Source organism: Oncorhynchus mykiss, chromosome 4 (genome assembly GCF_013265735.2).
Source record: "Oncorhynchus mykiss isolate Arlee chromosome 4, USDA_OmykA_1.1, whole genome shotgun sequence".
NCBI classification, from domain to species: Eukaryota; Metazoa; Chordata; class Actinopteri; order Salmoniformes; family Salmonidae; genus Oncorhynchus; species Oncorhynchus mykiss.
Window position 1 is genome coordinate 22,830,001 of NC_048568.1, and position 25,289 is coordinate 22,855,289.

At 40.8% G+C, this 25,289-nt stretch overlaps 2 protein-coding genes across 4 annotated transcripts in view; both read left to right on the plus strand.

The window, feature by feature from the left end:
- The window catches only part of LOC110522347 (spermatogenesis-associated protein 7), a 35,152-nt gene extending 15,718 nt beyond the window's left edge, over positions 1–19,434 (plus strand). Inside the window, exon 8 of the mRNA XM_036975933.1 lies at positions 18,999–19,434. Within this exon, the coding sequence (XP_036831828.1) occupies positions 18,999–19,049 (51 nt within the window). The 3' untranslated portion in view covers positions 19,050–19,434. The remainder of the gene's footprint in view (positions 1–18,998) is intronic.
- Positions 19,435–23,422: 3,988 nt separating this feature from the next.
- Positions 23,423–25,289, plus strand: part of LOC110522349 (protein tyrosine phosphatase non-receptor type 14) — a 102,006-nt gene continuing 100,139 nt past the window's right edge. Inside the window, exon 1 of one of the 3 annotated variants that reach the window (XM_036975936.1) lies at positions 23,423–23,900. The gene's annotated coding sequence lies outside the window, so the exon portion shown is untranslated. The remainder of the gene's footprint in view (positions 23,901–25,289) is intronic. The other 2 variants (XM_036975934.1, XM_036975935.1) reach the window with 2 other exon arrangements.

Consider the following 25,289-nt stretch of genomic DNA (forward strand, 5'->3'; position numbering starts at 1 on the left):
GCTGTGGTATCTAGTGGACACCGTTTATCATCCTCACAAGGACTTGAAAATCACACACCAGTTTAAGCACCATCTTTGCCCAATCCTGATTTGTCCAAATAATCAAAGCCGAAAACCCTAAAACAGGAACTATTTCTGCTCGTAATCACATAATTCTACATGCCTCCGAGAATCTGTCCACGAGAGATTATTGTAAAATGGGGAGGTGTGTTCACTTTAAGATGGGGAGGTGTGTTTATTTGTGCTGCCTGTGCCAGTCTCATGGGATTTGTGTTTTTATGAGTTGTATTTGTTTTTCTATACGGTGCACTATTACATTCTTTAATGATTTATGCGAGCAAACCTCCCACAGTTTTATCCTACATTATTACCCTGGATTTTGTATTGAGCTGTTTACCAACTAAACCAACAACATCAAATGTTAAAGGTTGTTCATCAACATGTTGTCTTCAAATAGCCATAGTCTTCCTGCAGAAAATGAATAACTATTTTCCAGACAATTCAGTTCTTGAGGCTTTACTGGTCCTGGGGAAACATATTGCTGATCATTTGTCCCCGTCTTAGAAATCCTGCCCAGCCTTAGAAATCCTGCCCAGTGAACCTGTGGTTCAGGGTCTTTTGGGGGTCAGAGTGTGTGTCTGTGTGTGTGCGCGTGTCCGTGTGGGTGTGTCCCTCTGGGTCACGGTGTCCCTGAGGTGCCGTTGACCTGAGGGTGTGTATGAGTACAGGATCATTGACTAGGACAGAAATAGCAGCCAACCGATTCAATCAGCAGCCTTGATCTAATTTTAGTGCACGGTCTTAACTCTGTGTGAGTGTGTTTGTTGAGGTTGGGGGTAGAGAGTAAAGGTGTGTGTAAAAACTCCTTGTCCTAAAAAACGTTAATGGAGATTGTACTTCACATTCAAAACCAATGTATCCAAAGTCAGTCTGTCATTTTTCTATGATAACAGAACATCCAGTTTATCGTACATCCCCTGTGCGACCACATCAGAGTGAAAACAGCAGGTTCAGAAAGGACATCCAAACTAATTCAACTGAACAACTAATAAGTCACAAAATCAATTACTCAGCCCTCAATTAGAAGCATAGCTTTAAAGTCATGGCCATCATGATTGGTCACACCCCTGACATCCCTAAATACCTTTTCTTTGCATGGGATGTTTTAGCTGTCAGGGAAGGGAGGAAAAGTCTCCAAACTTTTTTAATAAAACAGAAAAACTGAAATGAAATTGACCCAAAATGCTTCCATGCCACCAGTAGAACAGGTTTACATTTATTCAAATTCACTCATTTGAAATCCATTTTATCACAGGGAAAAAAGGAGAGAAAAAAGTGTTCAATTTGTCAAGATGTTGCCAACAGGATCTCTATCCATTATTTTATTTTTTTACCTTCCTAGAATTGCTTCCTATTGGCATATTTCTCCTTTTTACAACTTCCAAGGGGGCTTCCCACTTGGGACAGACGTCAAATCAATGTCTATTCCACGTCATTTAATATTGTTATGTTACAGCCTTATTCTAAAATGGATTAAATCGTTTTCCCGCCCCTCATCATTCTACACACAATACCCCATAATGACAAAGCAGAAACAGGTTTTTAGACATTTTTGCAAAAAAAAAAAAAAAATGTAAATAAAAATTAAATATTACATTTACATAAGTATTCAGACCCTTTACTCAGTACTTTGTTGACGCACCTTTGGTTGCAATTAGAGCATAGAGTCATGTTGGGTATGATGCTACAAGCTTGGCACACCTGTATTTGGGGAGTTTCTCCCATTCTTCTCTGCAGATCCTCTCAAGCTCTGTCAGGGTGGATGGGGAGCGTTGCTGCAGAGCTATTTTCAGTTCTCTCCAGAGATGTTCATGTCCGGGCTCTGTCTGGGCCACCCCAGACATTCAGAGACTTGTCCCGAAGCCACTCCTGTGTTGTCTTGTCTGTGTGCTTAGGGTCGTTGTCCTGTTGCAAGGTGAACCGTCGCTCCAGTCTGAGGTCCTGAGCACTCTGGAGCAGGTTTTCATCAAGGATCACTCTGTACTTTGCTCCGTTTATCTTTGCCTCGATCCTGACTAGTCTCCCAGTCCCTACCGCTGAAAAACATCCCCACAGCATGATGCTGCCACCACCATGCTTCACCGTAGGAATGGTGCCAAGATTCCTTCAGACGTGACGCTTGGCATTCAGACCAAAGAGTTCAATCTTGGGTTCAGCAGACCAGAGAATCCTGTTTCTCGTAGTCTGACAGTCTTTAGTTGCCTTTTGGCATACTCCAAGTGGGCTGTCATGTGCCTTTTACTGAGGAGTGGCTTCCGTTTTGGCACGCTACAATAAAGGCCTGATTTTTGGAGTGCTGCAGAAATGTTTGTCCTTCTGGAAGGTTCTCCCATCTCCACAGAGGAACTCTAGACCTCTGTCAGAGCTCTAGGAAGAGACTTGGTGGTTCAAACCACCACTTGGTGGTTCTTCCATTTAAGAATGATGGAGGCCACTGTGTTCTTGGGGACCTTCAATGCTGCAGAAATGTTTTGGTACCCTTCCCCAGATCTGTACATCGACACAGTCCTGTCTTGGCACTCTATGGACAATTCCTTTGACCTCGTGGCTTAGTTTTTGCTCTGCCATGCACTGTCAACTGTGGGACCTTATATAGACAGGTGTGTGCCTTTCCAAATCATGTCCAATCAATTTAATTTACCACAGGTGGCCTCCAAGGATGATCAATAGAAAAAGGATGCACCTGAGCTCAATTTCGAGTCTCATATCAAAGGGTCTGAATAGTTATGTTAATAAGGTATTCCTGTTTTTTTTTAAATACATTTGCTAAACTTTCTAATACCTGTTTTCACCTTGTCATTATAGGATATTGTGTGTAGATTGCTGAGGATTTATTATTTTTTTAATCCATTTTAGGCCAGCATCCTGGAGTCGTTTCTTCACTGTTGAGACTGGTGTTTTGCAGGTACTATTTAATGAAGCTGCCAGTTGAGGACTTCTGAGGCATCTGTTTCTCAAACTAGACACTCTAATGTACTTGTCCTCTTGCTTAGTTGTGCACCGGGGCCTCCCACTCCTCTTTCTATTCTGGTTAGAGCCAGTTTGCACTGTTCTGTAAAGGGAGTAGTACACAGCATTGTACGAGATCTTCAGTTTCTTGGCAATTTTTTGCATGGAATAACCTTCGTTTCTCAGAAAAATAATAGACTGACGAGTTTCAAAAGAAAGTTCTTTGTTTCTGGCATTCGGAGCCTGTAATCGAACCCACAAATGCTGATGCTCCAGATACTCAACTAGTCTAAAGAAGGCCAGTTTTATTGCTTCTTTAATCAGAACAACAGTTTTCAGCTCAGCCAACATATTTGCAAAAGGGTTTTCTAATTATCAATTAGCCTTTTAAAATGATAAACTTGGATTAGCTAACACAATGTGCCCTTGGAACACAGGAGTGATGGTTGCTGATAATGGGCATCTTTACACCTATGTAGATTTTCCATTAAAAATCAGTCGTTTCCAGCTACAATAGTCATTTACAACATTAACAGTGTCTAAACTGTATTTCTGATCTATTTGATGTTATTTTAATGGACAAAATATGTACTTTTCTTCCAAAAACAAGGACATTTCTAAGTGACCCCAAACTTTTGAACAGTAGTGTATATACTGAACAATTAGGCATATTTGGGCAGACTTGATACAACATTTTGAACAGAAATGTATTATATTTTACCAGATCGAATGTGTTTTATTCTCCTACAATAATTTCACATTTCCACAAACTTCAATGTGTTTCCTTTAAAATGGTGTCAAGAATATGCATATTCTTGCTTCAGCTCCTGAGCTACAGGCCTATAAGATTTGGGTATGTCATTTTAGGCAAAAATTGATCCTTAAGTTAAAGTCCCCGGCCACTAGCAGCCTCTGGATGAGCATATTCTTGTTTGCTTATGGCCTTATACAGCTCATTGAGTGCGGTCTTAGTGCCAGCATCGGTTTGTGGTGGCAAATAGACAGCTACATAAAATAAAAATAAAAATAATCTTGGTAAATAGCTTGGTCTACAGCTTGAGGTACACTATCTCAGGAGAGCAAAACCTTGAGACTTCCTTAATATTACAGACCACGCATCAGCGGATCTTATCAGAGGCTGCCGTTCTGTTTTGCCAATGCACAGAAAATACAGCTAACTATGTATTATCAATGTCCTTGTTTAACAAAAAAATCAGATATTACAGTTGTTCATGTCCCATTGATAGGATAGTCTTGAACAGAGCTCATCCAGTTTATTATGCAGTGTTGGCACGTTCGCCATTTGAACAGAGGGTAAAGGTGGATTTTCCACTCGTCGACGCATTCTCAACAGACATCTGGCTTTTTGACCTTGATGAATAACACTTATGCAGAGTCTATATACAGTGCCTTCGGAAAGTAGTCAGACCCCTTCACTTTTTCCACATTGTGTTAAGTTTCAGCCATCTAGTGGCCAAATTCTAGAGTCCTAAGTCAGATAATGGCCTTTCTCTTGCATTAACATTAACAATGACTACAATGATCGATTTGATGTTATTTAAATGGCCAAAAAAATTGCCTTTCTTTCAAAAACAAGGACATTTCCAAGTGAACCCAAACTTTTGAACGGGAGTGTACATTTTAAAGTACATAACTGTGCACTCTTCTCAAACAATAGCATGTTTTCACTGTAATAGCAACTGTAAATTGGACAGTGCAGATAGATTAACAAGAATTTAACTTCTTGGCGCACCCATCCCATTAGCGGGATCATTTTCGTCAACATTCGCTGAATTGCAGAGCACCAAATTCAAATTAAATTACAAAAAATATTTAATTTTCATGAAATCACAGGTGCAATATAGCAAAACACAGCTTAGCTTGTTGTTAATCAACCTGGCGTGTCAGATAAAAGAAAAGCTTCACAGCAAAAGCTATCCAAGTGTTTACGTTAGGACATCTCTCTTAACAGACAAAACACTACAAACAGCTAGCAGCAAAGTAGATTGGTCACGAAAGTCAGAAAAGCAATAAAATGAATCGCTTACCTTTGTTGATCTTCGGATGTTTGCACTCACGAGACACCCAGTTACACAATAAATGTTCCTTTTGTTCGATAAAGATGATTTTTATCTCCAAAAACCTCCATTTGGTTGGCGCGTTTTGTTCAGAAATACACAGGTCATGACGGGCAGACTACATTTCCAAATAGTATCCGTAAATTTCATAGAAACATGTCAAACGTTTTTTATAATCAATCCTCAGGTTGTTTTTACAATAAATAATCAATAATATTTAAACCGGACCGTAGCTTTTTCAATAGGAGAGAGAGAGAAAATGTCTTCTCCAAGCTGTTGCGCATGCAAAACTCTGCTGTCACCCAGCCATCCACTGACACGATGTGATCCTTCACGCTCATTTTTCAGAATAAAAGCCTGAAACTATGTCTAAAGACTGTTCACCCTAATGTGGAAGCCATAGGGAACGGAATCTGGTTGATATCCCTTTAAATTGAGGGGATGCATGCAAAGGAACAGGGAGATTCGTTTCTTTTAGGCACTTCCTTGTTGGATTTTCCTTAGGTTTTCGCCTGCAATATCATTTCTGTTATACTCACAGACAATATTTTGACAGTTTTGGAAACTTTAGAGAGTTTTCTATCCTAATCTGACAATTATATGCATATTCTAGATTCTGGGCCCGAGAAATAGGCAGTTTCATCTGGGTACGTTTTTCATCCAAACATCAAAATACTGCCCCTACACTCAACAGGTTAAGCTTTCTGCCCATAAAGATATGTCTATGTCCTGGGAAATGTCCTTGTTACTTACAACGTCATGCTAATCACATTAGCGCACATTAGCTCAAACATCCCGAGGGTGAGACGCCGATCTGTAGAGATCTTTAAGAGGTTTAATACAGGAAAACTGAAATCCGTTTTAACTAATTTCTACCAGCATGTCACATGTGCAACTAGAGAAAGAAAACCTCTAGAACACCTTTACTCCACACACAGAGACGTGAATCATTCTACTCGACGCTGACAAATGACGCGAGCTAACCATACGAGCTAAAAGCCTTTGAAGTTCACTTCGAGGCAAGCAACACAGAATCATGCATGAGAGTACCAGCTGTTCCGAACGATTGTGTGATCACATTCTCCATAGTTGATGTGAGTAAGCCCTTAAACAGGTTGCCATTCACAATGCCACAGGGCCAGATGGATTACCAGGATGCGTACTCAGAGCATGCACTGACCAGATGGCAAGTGTCTATCATTTTCACCCTCTCCCTGACCCAGTCTGTAATACCTAAATGTTTCAAGCAGACCAGAATAGTCCCAGTGCCCAAGAACACCAAGGTAACCTGCCTAAGTGACTACCGCCCCGTAGCACTCCAATCTGTAGCCATGAAATGCTTTGAAAGGCTGGTCTTGGCTCACGTCAACACCATCGTCCCAGAAACCCTGGACCCACTCCAATTCACATACCGCAGATCCACAGATGACGCAATCTCTATTGCATTCCAAACTGTCCTTTCCTACCTGGACAAAAGGAACACATACAGTTGAAGTCGGAAGCTTACATACACTTATACTCGTTTTTCAACCACTCCACCTATTTTTCGTTAACAAACTATAGTTTTGGCAAGTCGGTTAGGATCTACTTTGTGCATGAAAAAAAGTCATTTTTCCAACAATTGTTTACAGACAGATTATTTCACTTACAATTCACTGTATCACAATTCCAATGGATCAGAAGTTACATACACTAAGTTGACTGTGCCTTTAAACAGCTTGGAAAATTCCAGAAAATGATGTCATGGCTTTAGAAGCTTCTGATAGGCTAATTGACATAATTTGAGTCAATTGGAGGTGTACCTGTGAATGTATTTCAAGGCCTACCTTCAAATTCAGTGCCTCTTTGCTTGACATCATGGGAAAATCAAAAAAAATCAGCCAAGAACTCAGAAAAAAAAATTGTGGACCTCCACAAGTCTGGTTCATCCTTGGGAGCAATTTCCAAACGCCTGAAGGTGCCACGTTCATCTGTACAAACAATAGTACGCAAGTATAAATACCATGGGACCCCGCAGCCGTCATACCACTCAGGAAGGAGACGCTTTCTGTCTCCCAGAGATTAATGTATTTTGGTGTGAATAGTGCAAATCAATCCCAGAACAACAGCAAGGGACATTGTGAAGATGCTGGAGGAAACAGGTACAAAAGTATCTATATCCACAGTAAAACAAGTCCTATATCGACACAACATGAAAGGCCGCTCAGCTAGGAAGAAAACCGCCATAAAAAGCCAGACTACGGTTTGCAACTGCACATGGGGAAAAAGATCGTACTTTTTGAAGAAATAGATGGCATCATGAGTGAGGAAAATTATGTAGATATATTGAAGCAACTTCTCAAGACATCAGTCAGGAAGTTAAAGCTTGGTCGCAAATGGGTCTTCTAAATGGACAATGACCCAAAGCATACTTCTTAAGTTGTGGCAAAATGGCTTAACGACAACAAAGTCAAGGTATTGGAGTGGCCATCACAAAGCCCTGACCTCAATCCTACAGAACATTTGTGGACAGAACTGAAAACGTGTGTTAACAAGGAGGCCTGCAAACCTGACTCTGTCAGGAGAAATGGGCCAAAATTCCCCCAACTTATTGTGGGTAGTTTGTGGAAGGCTACCCGAAATGTTTGAACCAAGTTAAACAATTTAAAGGCAATGCTACCAAATACTAATTGAGTGTATGTAAACTTCTGACCCACTGAGAATGTGATGAAATAAATAAAAGCTGAAATAAATCATTCTCTCTACTATTATTCTGACATTTCACATTCTTAAAATGAAGTGGTTTCCTAACCGACCAAAGACAGGGAATTGTTACTAGGATTAAAAATGTCATGAATTGTGAAAAACTGAGTTTAAATGTATTTGGCTAAGGTGTATGTAAACTTCCAACTTCAACTGTATGTGTGAATGCTGTTCTTTGACTACAGCTCAGCAATCAACACCATTGTGCCCTCAAAGCTCATCGCTAAGCTAAGGACCCTGGGACTGAACACTTCCCTCTGCAACTGGATCCTGGACTTCCTGACGGGCTGCCCCAGGTGGTGAGGGTGGTCAACAACACATCCGCCACGCTGACCTTCAACGATGGTAGGCCTGATCAATGACGACAATGAGACAGCCTATATGGAGGAGATCAGAGACCTGACAGTGTGGTGCCAGGACAACAATCTCTCCCTCAACGTGAGCAAGACAAAGAAGATGACTGTGGACTACAGGAAAAGGAAGGCAGAGCACTTTACTCATGCATGCATGTATATATTACCTCAATTACCTCGATAAACCCGTACCACTGCACATTGATTCGGTACCGGGTACTCCTTCAACAGTGGGGCAAATAAATTCATTAAAAATCCTACAATGTGATTTTCTGGATTTTTTTTCCTAATTTTGTCTGTCAGTTGAAGTGTACCTATGATGAAAATTACAGGCCTCTCTCATCTTTTTAAGTGGCAGAACTTGCACAATTGGTGGCTGACTAAATACTTTTTTGCCCCACTGCATATAGACTCGTTTTTGTTACTGTACATTATTTTGTTGATAGTTTTTTCTGTTTATTTAGCAAATATTTTGTACTTCTTTTTTACAACGTTGCATTGTTGGTTAAGGGCTCATAAGTAAGCATTTCATGGTTGTATTCGGTGCATGTGACAACTAAAATTGTATTTGAAATAGATGAGGTGTCGACTGCGTTTGTGCTGATCCTACACTACCACGCATCCATAATCAGGGATTGTTCTGGGAATATTATTTAAGAGACCAATATTTGCTATGGTACTTTATCTGTGGGATGTTGGGGCTCAGGCAACATTACTCTTATTCCTGAGAGTAACATTTTAGTGTGTGTGTGTGTGTGTGTGTGTGTGTGTGTGTGTGTGTGTGTGTGTATGCGTGTGCGTGTGCGCGTGCGCGTGCGTCTGTGTCTGTGTGTGGGTGTGTGGGTGTGTGTGTGTGTGGGTGGGTGTGTGGGTGTGTGTGTATGCGTGTGCGTGTGCGCGTGCGCGTGCGTCTGTGTGTGTGTGTGTGTGTGTGTGTGTGGGTGTGTGGGTGTGTGGGTGGGTGTGTATGTGTGTGTGTGTGTGTATGCGTGTGCGCGTGCGCGTGCGTCTGTGTCTGTGTGTGTGTGGGTGTGTGGGTGGGTGGGTGTGTGTGTGTGTTTGAGATATATATAGAGAGAGACTCTTAGAAAAAAGGGTTCCAAAGGGGTTCTTCTGCTGTCCCCGTAGGAAAAACCATGTTGGTTCCAGGTAGAATACTTTTGGGTTCCATGTAGAACCCTCTGTGGAAAGGGTTCTCGATGGAACACAAAAGGGTTCTACCTGGAACCATAAAGGGTTCGTCATAGGATTCCCCTATGGGGACAGCCGAAGAACCCTTTTAACTTCTAGATAGCAAATTTTTTCTAAGAGTGTAGGCAGAGAGAGAAAGAGAGAGGGAGGGGAGTCTAATTTACACTTGCGCCTTGATGAATGCGCCTTAATGAATGCGATCTCCATGAACATCAGGGAAATTTACAAGACACATTGTCGACAGTGAAATCCACTTCTTAACAACAGTGCTTTTGATTGAATTCTGCTTAGACAGGAATGAACACACCCTGGCTTGTCTGTTGCTTCTCACTCAACTCTATCTTTCTATCCTTCGGTAACCCTCTGACCTACACAGACACACACGATACCCTGGGCTGTCCGTTTACTTGACGAAGCGAGTGAAGTGGGGAAGATTATATTGAGTTCTCCATGTTCTTAAATACAGATACGTCCTAACAGGAGAGAGAACACCTTTGTTGCTGAAGGGGTTCAATCTCAGAAACACACAGACATGTGGACACAGTAGACCTGGAGGGAATGAGTTGTAATTTATTTTGTTGCTTTGCAAGCGTGATGGGTCTGGCTAACAAATAGTTTCAGTGGAATCACGCACACACATATATAGAGATAGAGACATCAAGATGAACCCTCATTCAGAAACCCAAGGGGATATGTTACCTGATCTTATATCTTTCTCACACCACCTACCCACCCCTTAGGATGCCAGCATGTGATAGGGGAAGGACACTGCACTTCAATAACACCCCTCACACTCACACGCACACACACATACATACACATACACACACACACACACACACACACACACACACATACATACACACACACACACACACACACACACACACACACACACTGTCAATAATAACAGTCACACAACTCCATGGAGTCCACAGTGAAAGCTCTCTTTATATTCTGCCTCCCTGAAATGGGTGCAAAAATGGGGAAATCAGGCTAATGAGGTACAGATGCCAAGTAAACTCACATCCCTCTATTATAGAAAGAAATTAGATCACGGGTATGTTATTAAGAGTAAGGATTAACGTTGAGGTTTATAAACTGGGATAAATCTACATTCTTATCCCTCCTCTCCAGCTGTTACAGATTTATAATGCTGGCCCTCCTCTGCTTGTCACCGGTTGTTTTTCCCAACAGCGTTGTGTTAAGCTGTGGAGCTGGAGGAGGCATGAAGCCATTTTAATGGTTCCGTGTTTCTAACCTAGCCTGGGAAGATTGACTCTGCAGCTCTAGGCTACACTCTTAGAAAAAAAGCCTTTGAAGAACCCTTTTTGGTTCCAGGTAGAACGTTTTTGGGTTCCATGTAGGACCCTTTTCATCGAGGGTTCTACCTGCAACCAAAAAGCATTCTACCTGGACACAAACAGGCTTTTCCTATGGGGACAGCCGAAAACCCCTTTTTTCCCTAAGAGTGTATCCTGAGGATGGTGGCTCTACTAGCCTTTCATTATACTCAGCGGAGGGTGAGGCAGTCTAACAACTAATCTCTCAATTCAATTCAGTTCAATTCAAGGGGCTTTATTGGCATGGGAAACATATGTTTACATTGCCAAAGCAAGTGAAATGAATAAACAAAAGTGAAATGAACAATAAAAGGTTAACAGTAAACATTACACTAACAAAAGTTCCAAAATAATAAAGACATTACAAATGTCATATTATGCCTCTAAACAGAGTTGTAACGATGTGCAACTAGTTAAAGTAAAAAAGGGAAAAATAAATAAATGTAAATACGGGTTGTATTTACAGTGGTGTTTGTTCTTCACTGGTTGCCCTTTTCTTGTGGCAACAGGTCACAAATCGTACTTCTGTGATTGCACACTGTGTTATTTCTGGGAGTTTACCAAATTAGATTTTCTTTAAATTCTTTGTGTGTCTGTGTAATCTGAGGGACATATGTGTCTCTAAAATGGTCACACATTTGGCAGGATGTTAGTAAGTGCAGCTCAGTTTCCACCTCATTTTGTGGGCAGTGTGCACCTGGCCTGTCTTCCCTTGAGAGCCTGGTCTGCCTATGGCGACCTTTCTCAATAGCAAAGCTATGCTCACTGAGTCTGTACATATTCAAAGCTTTCCTTCATTTTGGGTCATTCACAGGTATTCTGCCACTGTGTACTCTCTCTCTCTGTGTGTGTGTGTGTGTGTGTGTGTGTGTGTGTGTGTGTGTGTGTGTGTGTGTGTGTGTGTGTGTGTGTGTGTGTGTGTGTGTGTGTGTGTGTGTGTGTGTGTGTGCGTACGTGCGTGCGTGCGTGCGTGCGTGCGTGCGTGCGTGCGTGCGTGCGTGCCTCTAGGAAGTGCTGGACATTAGGTATGCTGTCTACCCCCTCTCTATATTCAATGTGTATGCGTCACATACAAATGACGTCACAGTTATCCATCACCTCAGTGTAGGAAGACATCTGTCTTTTATTCTGCTATCGGAACTCAGTAACTAAGGTCTGGAGGCCTCACTCCCCTGGTGACCTACTCAGACCACACAGGACAACTCAATCCATCTCAGATTTCTTTTTTTTATTGACCTATTAGTCTCTCTGTTCATTTATATTTTAAACCATCGGCTATATAGTGCCCTGCTGTGAAAACCTTTTCTTCAGGGTTACTGACAAAATGCCTACCGTTACCCTCTCTTTCACCCAATTAAAGGATAGGAAGCAGAAATGGCTGCCACTGTAAAAATAAATACAAATAAGTTGAGTCAACTTTAAAAATCATTGTAACTAGCTGCAACACAATTTCTAGTTTTTTCAACTTTAGGGCAAGAAAGTTCTGTTAACATGCATTCCTGAGTTGTCTCAACACATTTGCAAAGTAAACTAGAAAGCGTATTGCAGCTGGATGCCTTGACTCAACTTTTGATTACGTCGTCACTACTTATGGATGTAAGGATATCATCAGCTGAACTATACAAGTAAGTTGGATGAACTATACTGTAGATGTTTGCTCAACTATGGAAATTATTTTGTTATCGACTGTTTAAAAAAATACAATTTCAGACAAGTATGTCAATTTTGCACATAGAGTCAGTCCCCTTTGACTCCTTTCCAGATTCAGACATGATCCAATTAATGGACTAAAATGAATTAAAAAACTTAAATACATGTTTTGTAGAATCATAGTGAAGACATCGAAACTATGAAATTACGCATATGGAATCATGTAGTAACCAAAAAAAGTTTTAAACAAATCAAAATATATTTTATATTTCAGATTCTTCAAAGTAACCACCCATTGCCTTGATGACAGCTTTGCACACTCTTGGCATACTCTCAACCAGTTTCATGAGGAATGCTTTTCCAAAAGTCTTGAAGGAGTTCCCACATATGCTGAGCACTTTTCCTTCACTCTGCGGTCAAGCTCATCCCAAACCATCTCAATTGGGTTGAGGTCGGGTGATAGTGGAGGCCAGGTCATCTGATGCAACACTCCATCACTCTCCTTCTTGGTCAAATAGCCCTTACACAGCCTGGATGTATGTTTTGGTTCACTGTCCAGTTGAAAAACAAATGATAGTCCCACTAAGCACAAATCGGATGGGATGGCGTATCGCGGCAGAATGTTGTTGTAGCCATGCTGGTTTAGTGTGCCTTGAATTCAAAATAAATCAGAGACAGTGTCACCAGCAAAGCACCACCACCACATCACAATTGCTCATCCATCACAGTGAGAACCACAGATGCGGAGATCATCGGTTCACCTACTCTGCGTCTCACAAAGACATGGCTGTTGGAACCAAAAATCTCAAATTTGGACTCATCAGACCAGAGGACAGATTTCCAATGGTCTAATGTCCAATGCTCGTGAGTCTTGGCCAAAGCAAGTCTCTTATTCTTATTGGTGTCCTTCAGTACTTCTTTCTTTGCAGCAATTCGACCATGAAGGCCTGATTCACGCAATCTCCTCTGAACAGTTGATTTTAAGATGTGTCTGTTACTTGAACTCTGTAAGGGACCACATTTAGCAAGTGGTCATATGATGGCTCCGGCAGAAAATCTTGCGTAAAGTACACAAGTAGCCATTTTTCCAATCGCTTCTTATGAGAAACCAATTGTCCCGACGGATATATTATTGAATATATATGTGAAAAACACCTTGAGGATTGATTCTAAACAACGTTTGCCATGTTTCTGTCGATATTATGGAGCTAATTTGGAAAAAAGTTTGGCGTTGTAGTGACTGCATTTTCCGGTCGATTTCTCAGCCAAACGTGAAGAACAAACGGAGGTATTTCGCCTACAAAAATAATATTTTTGAAAAAAAGGAACATTTGCTATCTAACTGGGAGTCTCCTGAGTGAAAACATCCGAAGTTCTTCAAATGTGAATTATCTAATTTGATTGCTTTTCTTATTTTCGTGAAAATGTTGCCTGATGCTAGCAGAGCCTAGCCATAGCAGTATGCCATGATAAACTTACACAAATGCTTGTCTAGCGTTGGCTGTAAAGCATATTTTAAAAATCTGAGATGACAGTGTGATTAACAAAAGGCTAAGCTGTGTCTCAATATATTTCATTTGTGATTTTCATGAATAGGAACATTTTCTAGGAAGATTTATGTCCGCTGCGTTATGCTAATTAGTTTGAGGCTATGATTACGGGTAGTATCAAGAAGTCTGTTAAGCAATTCATTGGACTGCAATTTCTGAGGCTGGTAACTCTAATGAACTTATCCTCTGCAGCAGAGGTAACTCTGGGTCTTCCTTTCCTGTGGCAGTCCTCATGAGTGCCAGTTTCATCATAGCGCTTGATGGTTTTTGTGACTGCACTTTCCAGATTGTCTGACCTTCATGTCTTAAAGTAATGATGGACTGTTGTTTCTCTTTGCTTATTTGAGCTGTTCTTGCCATAATATGGACTTGGTATTTTACCAAATAGGGCTGTCTCATGTATACCACCATTACCTTGTCACAACACAACTGATTAGCTCAAACGCATTAAGAAGGAAATAAATTCCACAAATTAATTTTTAACAAGGCACACCTGATAATTGAAATGCATTCCAGGTGACTACCTCATGAAGCTGGTTGAGAGAATGCCAAGAGTGTGCAAAGCTGTCATCACGGCAAAGGGTGGCTACTTTGAAAAATCTAAAATATATTTCGATTTGTTTAACACTTTGGATACTACATGATTCTATGTGTTATTTCATAGTTTTGATGTCTTCACTATTATTCTACAATGTAGAAAATAGTAAAATTAAAGAAAAACCTTTGAATGAGTAGGTGTGTTCGAACTTTTGACTGGTTCTGTATATATCCTGACTAACCACAGACCAGATAAACAGGTACAACAATCTTACTAATGGTTAAAACAAATTCACTTATTTTTTTGGTATATCTCGTGTAATGCATCATATTTCAGCCTCTGAATACAACTGGCTGAAAGGCACTCTGGGAATTATGTTAATGAGGCACATGTATTTTAAGCCAACACAGTATTTTAAGTTGCGGGTCTCAGCAAACTAAATTCTCTTGTGTGATCATGCCCGAAATATGTGTTGCAAACGTCATTATTTACATTACTCACATTATGCTAAAACATTGCGTTAGAGGAGAATTGCATGTCACCTCATCAATTTACCAAGTTAAGTCCAGCCAACTCCGTTTCATCCACAAAATAAAAACAATAACTAAGGTGCTGGGGCAGACAGCCCGCTGTTTCCCCTCATAAGGATTCCATCTTTAAGCTACAGTACATGGATTTTTTTCTTAGTTGCATGTTTTACAGTGTACTTTATCAGGGTTTCCCAAACTCAACCCTTCCTCTCTTTTACTACTGTTTTCCTCTCATTACCCCTTTCCTAGCTCTCTCCCTCCTTTCTCACCTCCATCTTCGGTTAGCTGACTCTCTCTGTGTGTGTGTGTGTGTGTGTGTGTGTGTGTGTGTGTGTGTGTGTGTGTGTGTGTGTGTGTGTGTGTGTGTGTGTGTGTGTGTGTGTGTGTGTGTGTGTGTGTGTGTGTGTGTGTGTGTGAGAGAGAAAGAGAGTTTGTCGCTGGTTGAGGGTTGTGTGGGTGGCAGCTCAGAGCGTTTCCCAGCGTTTCCTGTGACCTACATGTATCCTAAGGAGCCTGTCTAACTGACAGACACAGCATGGTGTTAGTCCACGCACGCACACACATACACACAAACACACAGGCACACACCCACTCATGCATGGACAGAGGATGAACTACACCCAACACACGCCAATCAAAAACATGCATATGCACTCACACACACATACTCGCTGGAGGTCAGTTGTATAGCTCAGAGCGCTGTTAAGCATGAAACCAGGAAATGGAACAGTTTTGTTATTTTAAAAACATGAACAATGAATAAAATCCATCAACTGACCAGATACAGGTATTTGACCTTTAACGATGGGGATTAGACCCTTATCTCCAACCATTTGGCCCTTAGAGACTAGTATGTAGCCCTTATCTATGGGCCCCCATCATAATGCATCGGTGTGACTGTTGGCACGAGAGGGAGATAATCAGCTCCTCTTCAGACCCTTGAGCTTCATCCGCCTCATCTGTCACTCGGACCACATCACACTGACTTAGCTTCCAGCCCTGTCACCATGGTGCATTATGTCTGTACCAGTGGAGGCTGCTGAGGGGAGAATATAATATAATAATGGTTATAATAATGGTTGGAACGGAGCAAATGGAAGGGATCAAACACATGGAAACCATGGAAACCATGTGTTTGATGTATTTGATACAGTTCCACTGATTCCGCTCCAGCCTTTACCACAAGCCTGTCCTCCCCAATTAAGGTGCCACCAACCTCCTGTGGTCTGTACACTAGCTTAGCTTCTAGCCCTGTCACCATGGACCATAATGTCTCTACACTAGTTTAGCTTCTAGCCCTATCACCATGGACCATAATGTCTCTACACTAGTTTAGCTTCTAGCCCTATCACCATGGACCATAATGTCTGTACACTAGTTTAGCTTCTAGCCCTGTCATCATGGATCATGATGTCTGTACACTGGCTTCACAGGGTGACAGCTTGACAGGGGGCTGATACTCAGCGTCATATTTAATTTTAAAAATGCATGGAACTTCTTTTTGAGAGAAATAGGGTGGGAGTTGTGAATGATGGTTGATAGTAAAGACTCAAATCACACAGAGCTCTCTAGGTTGTTCTCCATGCTGGGTCCTGGAGGACTACAATTTTATTTAGTTTATTTTACTAGGCAAGTCAGTTTAAGAACTTATTATTTTTAATGAGAGCCTAGTGGGTTAACTGCCTGTTCAGGGGCAGAATGACAGATTTGTACCTTGTCAGCTTGGGGGTTTGAACTTGCAACCTTGCGGTTACTAGTCCAACACTCTAACCACTTGGCTACCCTGCCGGCCCGATGTGGGTAGCTTTTGTTCCAGCCCAGTCACACACACCTGATGCTATTCAGCTTAATGAAAGTGTTGATGATTTGTTGACTAGTTCAATCAGGTGGTAAAGGGCAAGGCTGGGACAAACCCCTGGCCACACTGTAGCTCTCCTTGGTACCAGGAGAGAAGCACACTGTTGTAACTGTTTTAGTAGGTCACATCAGGCAACAGGAGCTCCAGTGGAGCTGTTTCATTTAATTCAGAACACTTTAATCTAGTGTGTAGCCCAGCGCTGGTTTACGTATTAACTGTACCTCGGGGGCATGTGTCTGTGGTTAGCCATTATTAGCAGTTAGCGGTACTAGGAGATGAGAGGACTCCAGACCAGCCAGTCACTATTATGGTCTGTTTGGATGACTCTCCCTTCTCCCAACTCTTTATCAGATCAAACATGAGCACACAAACCGCCCAGGGCCTATGGGTGAATTAAGTATCTCTTTTTGATTTTATGAGCGTGTTATTAGTCAATTGTAACTGTTAAGTTAGTCTGCATGCAGGGAATAGCTGTTGATGCTTTGTTGTGTGCAACAGGGATGTTTTATAAGCTGCTATGTGTTGCCTGTTCAACTGAGTCTGTTCACGGCTGTAGACTAATTAGATAGCAATGAAAAAAAGGCTATTTTCGAAGTTGTTTTGGTTGACATAAAAAGGGGAACTGGGAAAAGTAGAGCGAGAGAGAGGGGGGAGTGTGTGTGTGTGCGTGTGTGCATGCATGCATATGTGTGTGTGTGGACCCCTAAGATGAGATTGGACCCCTTCAGCAATAAAGGTGTTCTCTCTCTCCTGTTTGGATTGATCTGTATTTCAAGGTCCAATGCAGACATTTTTATCTCAATATCAAATCATTTCTGGTTAAAATTAAGTACCTTACTGGGATTGTTACCAATTAAAATTATAATAAATGTACAAAAATATCTTCTTAGTAAATATCAATTTAAAAAGCAATAATGTAGCTAGGACTGTCTGGGAGTGGTCTGAGTGGGAAGGGAAAACTGAAACCTAGCTTTTATTGTCCTTAAAATAGACAGCCCTGTGTGTGTGTGTGTGTGTGTGTGTGTGTGTGTGTGTGTGTGTGTGTGTGTGTGTGTGTGTGTGTGTGTGTGTGTGTGTGTGTGTGTGTGTGTGTGTGTGTGTGTGTGTGTGTGTGTGTGTGTGTGTGTGTGTGTGTGTGTGTGCTTGCGTGCATCAGAGCGTTGCAAAAGTGAATGAACAGTGAATAGAGGAAACAGTGAGACTATTTACTAGAACTTTATAGATGTTCTGGGAAAAACTATGCCTTTGGTTGTGATTTTATGGCCAGTTTCTCGGTTTGGAAAGGCCTTGGATATATACAGCCTCTGAGCATAACTGATGCTTTTCAGATTTAGCTGTATCATGGTACTGCACGCTTTTTAGAAGGCAGATAATAGTCACTGTATGGCAGACTACACTAATGTTGTCACTACACAGGTTCCAAAGGGGTTCTTCGGTTTTTGGTTTCAGGTAGAATACTTTTGGTTTCCATGTAGAACCCTCTGTGGAAATGGTTCTTCATGGAACCCAAAAGGGTTCTAACGGGAACCAAAAGGATTGTACTTGGAACCAAAAAGGGTTCTTCAAATGGTTCTCCTATGGGGACAGCAGAAGAACCATTTTAGGTTCTAGATAGCACCTTTTTTCCAATGTAGGATGATACATAGATTAGTGGCTTCACACAAATTTTTTTCAATAGGCACTATTCCTCCTGCCTCAGATGATCTCAAAGTGGCACCTGCCTCTCCATAATATCTCCTTAGACGGTACACATGATACGGGGTGTAGGTGATACCTTGATACTAGTGTACTACATCAAAACACTCACCTGCATAAGCATGTACTCTAAATCAGATTGAAGAGTTTTTGGCCAACTATAGTTGAGTCAAATCTCACTTTAATATAAGTGTTTAGCATGTGACAGAGTTTCACGTTTTTGAAATACTCAAATCAAATCCAGCTGTGCAGATGGATTTGCCAGAGGCTAGACAGAGACGGTGGGCTAGTTGGCTTTTAATAAAGAGAATTCGGAATATCCTGAGATATTCATGTTATTACTAATGTCTTCAGAGCCAAATCGATTATTTCCTGTATGCTGTGGTGGTATTTCAACACATCATTCTCAATGATCCTTTTATCCTGAATACTTTTTATATTCTTATCTTCTTGCTTAACAGGTAAAGATGAGGAGGCTTACTGAGGAACTGAGAGCTTCCCTGAACTCCTGAGTCACCCTGGCTTGTCGTCGGGCAGAGCAGAGAAACCAGTGTTTTTGACGGCCCTTTTGGCTCATAGTTAAACATGGATCAGCAGCTAACACAATGCATGTAGTGCAGTAGAGAAGACAAATATCTGACCCTGTATCGGGAGAATGTCTGCCTACTGGAGGATGGAAATAATGACCTTTGGATTGCTGGGTTTAAAACCAAGGTGGAGTTGTCTGTTATTGTATGATACTTCAGTCAAATGTCATTAATAATAGATTTATAATAATAGATTTCCTTTCTAATAGGTGTTCAAAAGCTATTTAGAACAGTTTGAACGCACAGAAAGTACAAAGGCTATAAAGCCTAAATGTCTGCATTTTACCCCTTGCTGCACAATAAAAAATCATTAAAGAAGGATCTTTGATTCTTTGTACTTAATGTGTGTGAAATATTGGAGTATGTGAAGCTAAAACAAAACATTTGAATTATTTATATCTGAATAATTTCTGAATAATTTATTATGAAAATAAAGTAGAAAGTTGAAAATCGGTGATTCAAATGATTTGGTCTTGACAGGTAAGATGGTATTTGATTGGAGTCACTCCATCACTTCAACTTTACTTAAAGAGGGAGAGGGAGAAATATAGAGAGAGTAAGAGACAGAGACAAAGAGAGAGAGAGAGAGAGAGAGAGAGACAGAGAGAGACAGAGCAAGAGCAACAGTGAGAAAGAGCGAAATAAGAAACATCCTGCCAGCTGCATTTGACACATCTCCACACATCCTCTTCTCTCTTGAGTTTTAATCAGGCACTGAGGACTGCCCTTAGGTCTCAGGGCTCAGAGGCTTGTCTGTCTACTGGGTGGTGAGAGGACATTTTTAACCCCTTTATCCTGTCCTCAACTCTGCCCTCTCCACTCCTCTTTTTCCTCCTCTCTTTTCCTCCATTTAGTAATATAATATATGCCATTTAGCAGATGCTTTTATCCAAAGCAACTTAGAGTCATAAGTGCATACATTTTACGTAAGGGTGGTCCCGGGAATCAAACAAATTATTCTGGCATTGCAAATGCCATTCTCTACCAATTGAGCTACAGAGGACCATCATTCTAAAGCAGTGAGTCAACCATTACAATTGCACGTAATGGGGCAAGAATTATGCACTCAGTAATGATCCAAATGAACCAGGGGGAACCAGACCTCAGTATAGATCCCCAGTATACACACCCGGGGAATATGTGGAGAAATATTCCATTGGGAAGCTGAGGGGATGAGTTGGCCAACTTCATTTACTAATCAAAATAATAAACAGACAATGTGTTCGTTTTTCATGTTTATAATAATAATGAGAGTAAATAACACATGGTAAATGGTATATGTTTATATTATTATCTTGTACATATGACAAATAGCCTATACTTTAATTTGATTAACCACACAAAGACATGTAGACATCAATAAACTATAGGCTACTGGTGTACTACTTTTGGTTGAATTTACAAAACATTATACAGATTGGGACTCCACATAGTAGTTTTATACCTTCCCAACTAAATGTGCAATTATCTCCTAACACCAAAATAGACTCTGTAGTTAGCAAAGGTAGACCATTCTTTTGTCTTCTAGCTAGTGAAAATAAGTGCTTTGTCTCCCTCTGCAGGTACATGGGTGTTATCAAATCAAATAGTTTTTGTCAAGTACACATACAGTGCAGCAATACTAAACAACACAAAACAATACACGCAAACCCAAAAAAGAAAAAGAAAGGAATTAAGAAAGGTAGAAATATTAGAACACGCAATGTCAGAGTCCGGAATATAAATATATATGTATATGATGGTGTGTATAGAAAGTATGGACAGTATATGAATAGAAAAGGTGAGTACAGCAGTAGTTATATAGGATGAGCCTTGACTAGAATACAGTATATACATATGAAGTGGGTAAAACAGTATGTAAACATTATTAAAGTGACCAGTGTTCAATGACTATATACAATACAGGTGCAGGATTGAGTACCGGGTGGTAGCCGGCTAGTAACAGTGACTGAAGTTCAGGGCAGGGTATTAGTTCCAAATGTCCATGCTTACTTAAAGGCCCAGTGCACCTAAAAAATAAAATGTCCTATGTGTTATATATATTTCCACATTATGAGGTTGGATTGTGAAAATGAGGATAATGCCCTTTTAGTGTAAGAGCTGTTTGAAAAGACCACCTGAAATTTCAACCTGTTTTGGTGGGATGGGGTTCTGGCCTGTCTGATGACATCACCAGGTGGTAAATTAGTTAATAGACCAATTACAAAGAGAGTTTTAAACCTCTCTGCCAATAACAGTTTGTTTTCAGTTTTCAGTTTCCCCACCCAACCCAGACCACTCCCAGCCAGTCCTAGCAAAACTGCTATTTGCTAAGAAGCAGTTTTGGTTTATTTTTTACCATTATAATTTAAAACAATCACAATAAGGTACTTAGTTGTTACCCAGAAATGATATGATATTGAGATAAAATGGCTGCAATGGACCTTTAAGTTGTCTACATGACCAGCATGTCACACAAAATGAATTGCCACCTAAAACAATGGAAATTGATCTCTAGAAAAAAAATATGTGAATGTTAGCTGTGTGTTGTTTTATGTTCATTGTTGTCAGGGGTGGCATTATGGGTGGGCCTTAGGGGGCAGGACCTCCCTACCATACCTCCTTGCCCGTCCAAATAAAATATTGAAATATTGATCATTTATTTGACCGAGGTGCTCGCCAACAGAGGCGCATCAATCTCACATAAAGCATCCGAGCGAGCGAAACAACGCCCCTTCGTATCCGAATGTGTAGACCGTATCTGATGCTGTCTGGACAATAGGAGTACGGCCAGACAGCATCAGATACATGGGCTACAAAAAGTAAGAACGAGCCGCGCTTGTTTCGCTTGCTAGTTTCAGAAGAGAGGAAGAGGCAAAGCGCTAAATCTGTCCTGAATAACCCAATGCGTTTCTATGCCAACTTCAGCTTGTCGCCTGCATTCCCGCCTTTGGAACGATTCGCATTGTTAGGGCAGAGACATGATAATCTCGTCATTATATTGAGATCTCTGGTTTCAGCCACTTGCAAATTAGAAAGGAAAGTTGGCGGGTGCACAGTGCACTGTTCTGATGCTGGCTTCCCTTAAAGTAAATTGATGTTTTGCCAAAATTATATAATTACTCCTGTCTAAGTAAAATCATTCAGAATACTTTACCAGAGAGCTTGAGTTAGCCACACAGGATCATAAGCTTATTTTAATTTTAAATAGCACTTCAGAAGTGCGTTGGCCTATGTCCATTTGGGAAGCCAGCAATTTGGGCAGCACACGTGGCAATATAGGGCTTGATTATTGAGTTGCGGTAGTCAGTGAAAAGCATCTAAAATGTGTGAAGATAAGGTGTCTTTGAGTACTATTACAAATGTTGTGTGGCAAAGGTATGGGTGTCTCTCTTCAGAATGCATGCATTCAGCTCTCCAGAATGTGCTCCACTGTCTCCCATCAATTCTTGCACATTCATTGTTTCATTGAATAGTTTGCCCTTTGATTGCTTGATCAATTTCACCTTACATGTGTAACCAGCAGGCCTACATGTTTAACCGTCATTTGGTTACATTCATTTACACTACATGACCAAAGGTCATGGTGTTAGTTATCAATGTGTCCATATGGTAAAGTGCATGCACACAGGAGGCCCGTGAGAAAAAACGGGCCCGCCTATAAAAATGAAATAAAGTCCAACTGATTGGTTCTGGCGTCTGGCCTGCATGTACAGACCTAATGTTGTTTAATGCACTTAAATAGATATATTAATTCAATTGATTCTCAATGAATAGAGTCTAGGTAGTTTATATGACTGAAACTGAGTGAATATGCTTGGTAAGGCAATGATCAGGATTTGTTTTTCATCATATTATTGCTTTCCTCAAAGTCAATCTGAACCAGAAAGGATATGGCCACCAGAGGATGCAGTTTGGTTACTAATTCAAACTAACAGTCGCCAAAAGTCAGTTTTAGTTAATGGTGATACTAAAGCATCCGACCCATTTCTCATCAGATTATGTTGGGACATGTGTTGATTAGAAAAAAATGCTAATGCCTATGACATATTAAATAAATAAATAGAGAAGTTCCAAATAAATTATAGTTTACTACATTACCTAAGATAAATGTCTTTGTTGAATTAAAGAAGAAAAAGTAGCAGGAACTGTTCGGGAGAAAGGCTTTTTATATAGGCTAGACTACTAACAAAGGCGAAAGGACATAAATATATAAGCGGGTCCCCTTTGTTCCCTGTTTAGTCATCTCTCGCCTAAAACCATTAAACGAGGAGCCGCCACTTCTCCGTTAGCCTTGCATTCCTGAAATTCCTTGATGTGATGTCAGAAGGGACGGGACATAGGCTACGTATCTAAACCTATGCGCTGCTCACGGCTGCTCCGGAGTTGTGGAGTCGACGTTATATCACAAAACCCAGGGTCTAAGGGAAAGTCGAACACCTACTTTTTTATATTTTTGGCACAACTTGGATAACTTTGCCGAATGTTGTTTTGCTTTTGGGGCTCATGAACTTCACTCAGTTGAAGACTAGGATATAGCCTACGACTCGCATCTTGAGGGGTAAAGTTCCTTTGGAGTTTTTTCTTTATTCTCCTTTTCGACAGATTTTGTGTATTCTGGAATAAAATACTTAATTTTAAAAATTTCAGACAGAATTTTGTCAAATGGAAATGGAGAATAAAACTGTTTTGAGGATTAACTCAATTTTGCGGATTTGAGGAGGCCGTTCCACTCCGTCGAGCTCGCAGAATTTCCTCAGCGCAGACACAATTTCGGCATGTAGCAAAGGAAATACGGTGGGTGTCTCTACCAGCGATTGGCTGCTTTTTGTTGATTTGTTTCCTTTCAATGGAACGCTTTTAGTGCAATAAAATAACGGCGCTTTGTTACCATGTTAAAATCGCAATACTATTTTATGGGTTATTCTTCATTCAGCCAAGTCAAAAGCTTGCTTGGTAGGCTAAACCCATGTAAATAGTAGTTTTATGCAGGGTGCAGGCAAACTGAAGGCCATATGCGTTCGCCTCGCCTGCCTGCCTGTCCACGTAGAGCAACTTTTTTTCGTCAGCCAAACGGGAACATTCCAGGGGGTCTCGCGGCGGGGTTTCAGGGCAAGCCGCGACCTGCATTGGGAAAGGGTTCATCTGTTCAATGCGCTTTTGTGTTTGCTTCCAAAAACGAAAACTCATCAAAAACATCTGCTGTCTTGGGTAGGCCTAGGCTAGAAATAGGCTTTAGACCGTATTGTGTGTCTGGTTTTCTCTCCATGTAGGCTGCAATAGCTGTGTTATACCATGCATACAGCAGTTACCAGAGAGCACATTTTCAGAGAAGGGGAGAATTGAGATGATGAAACAGGCAAGGCAAGGCCACGAAAGAGAATGAAAGGAGAGGAGAGAGCAGATGAGTGTCGAGTCCAAGGTCTATGCAAGCGTCATATAGAAATACAAGCCAGCTCCATGGTGGCAACATCACAGTCTGCCTATGGCATGTCACATTATTGACCTCTGAAAAGAAGATAACATAATGAAGAAACCAATACTGTGTGTGCACGCAAGTGTTGATGCATGTGAAAAAGGGTTTGTATGCGTGTGTGTTTGCATGTGTGTGTGTGGGTATGCAATTGTGTTTGTTTAAACATGTCTCCCTCAGTCTCTGTCAATTTCAAATTAAGGGTATTTATTGGCATAGGAAACATTGCCAAAGCAAGTTAAATAGATAATAGACAAAAGTGAAATAAACAATAAAAAATGTACAGTAAACATTACACTAACAAAAGTTCCACAATAATAAAGACATTACAAATGTCATATTATGTCTATATACAGTGTTGTAATGATGTGCAAATAGTTAAAGTACAAAAGGGAACATAAATAAACATAAATATAGGTTGTATTTACAGTGGTGTTTGTTCTTCACTGGTTGCCCTTTTCTTGTGGCAACAGGTCACAAATGTTGCTACTGTGATGGCACACTGTGGTATTTCACCCAATAGATATGGGAGTTTATCAAAATTGGATTTGTTTTCGAATTCTTTGTGGGTCTGTGTAATCTGAGGGAAATACGTGTCTCTAATATGGTCATACATTTGTGCAGCTCAGATTCCAACTCATTTTGTGGGCAGTGTGCACATAGCCTGTCTTCTCATGGAGCCAGGTCTACCTTTGGTGGCCTTTCTCAATAGC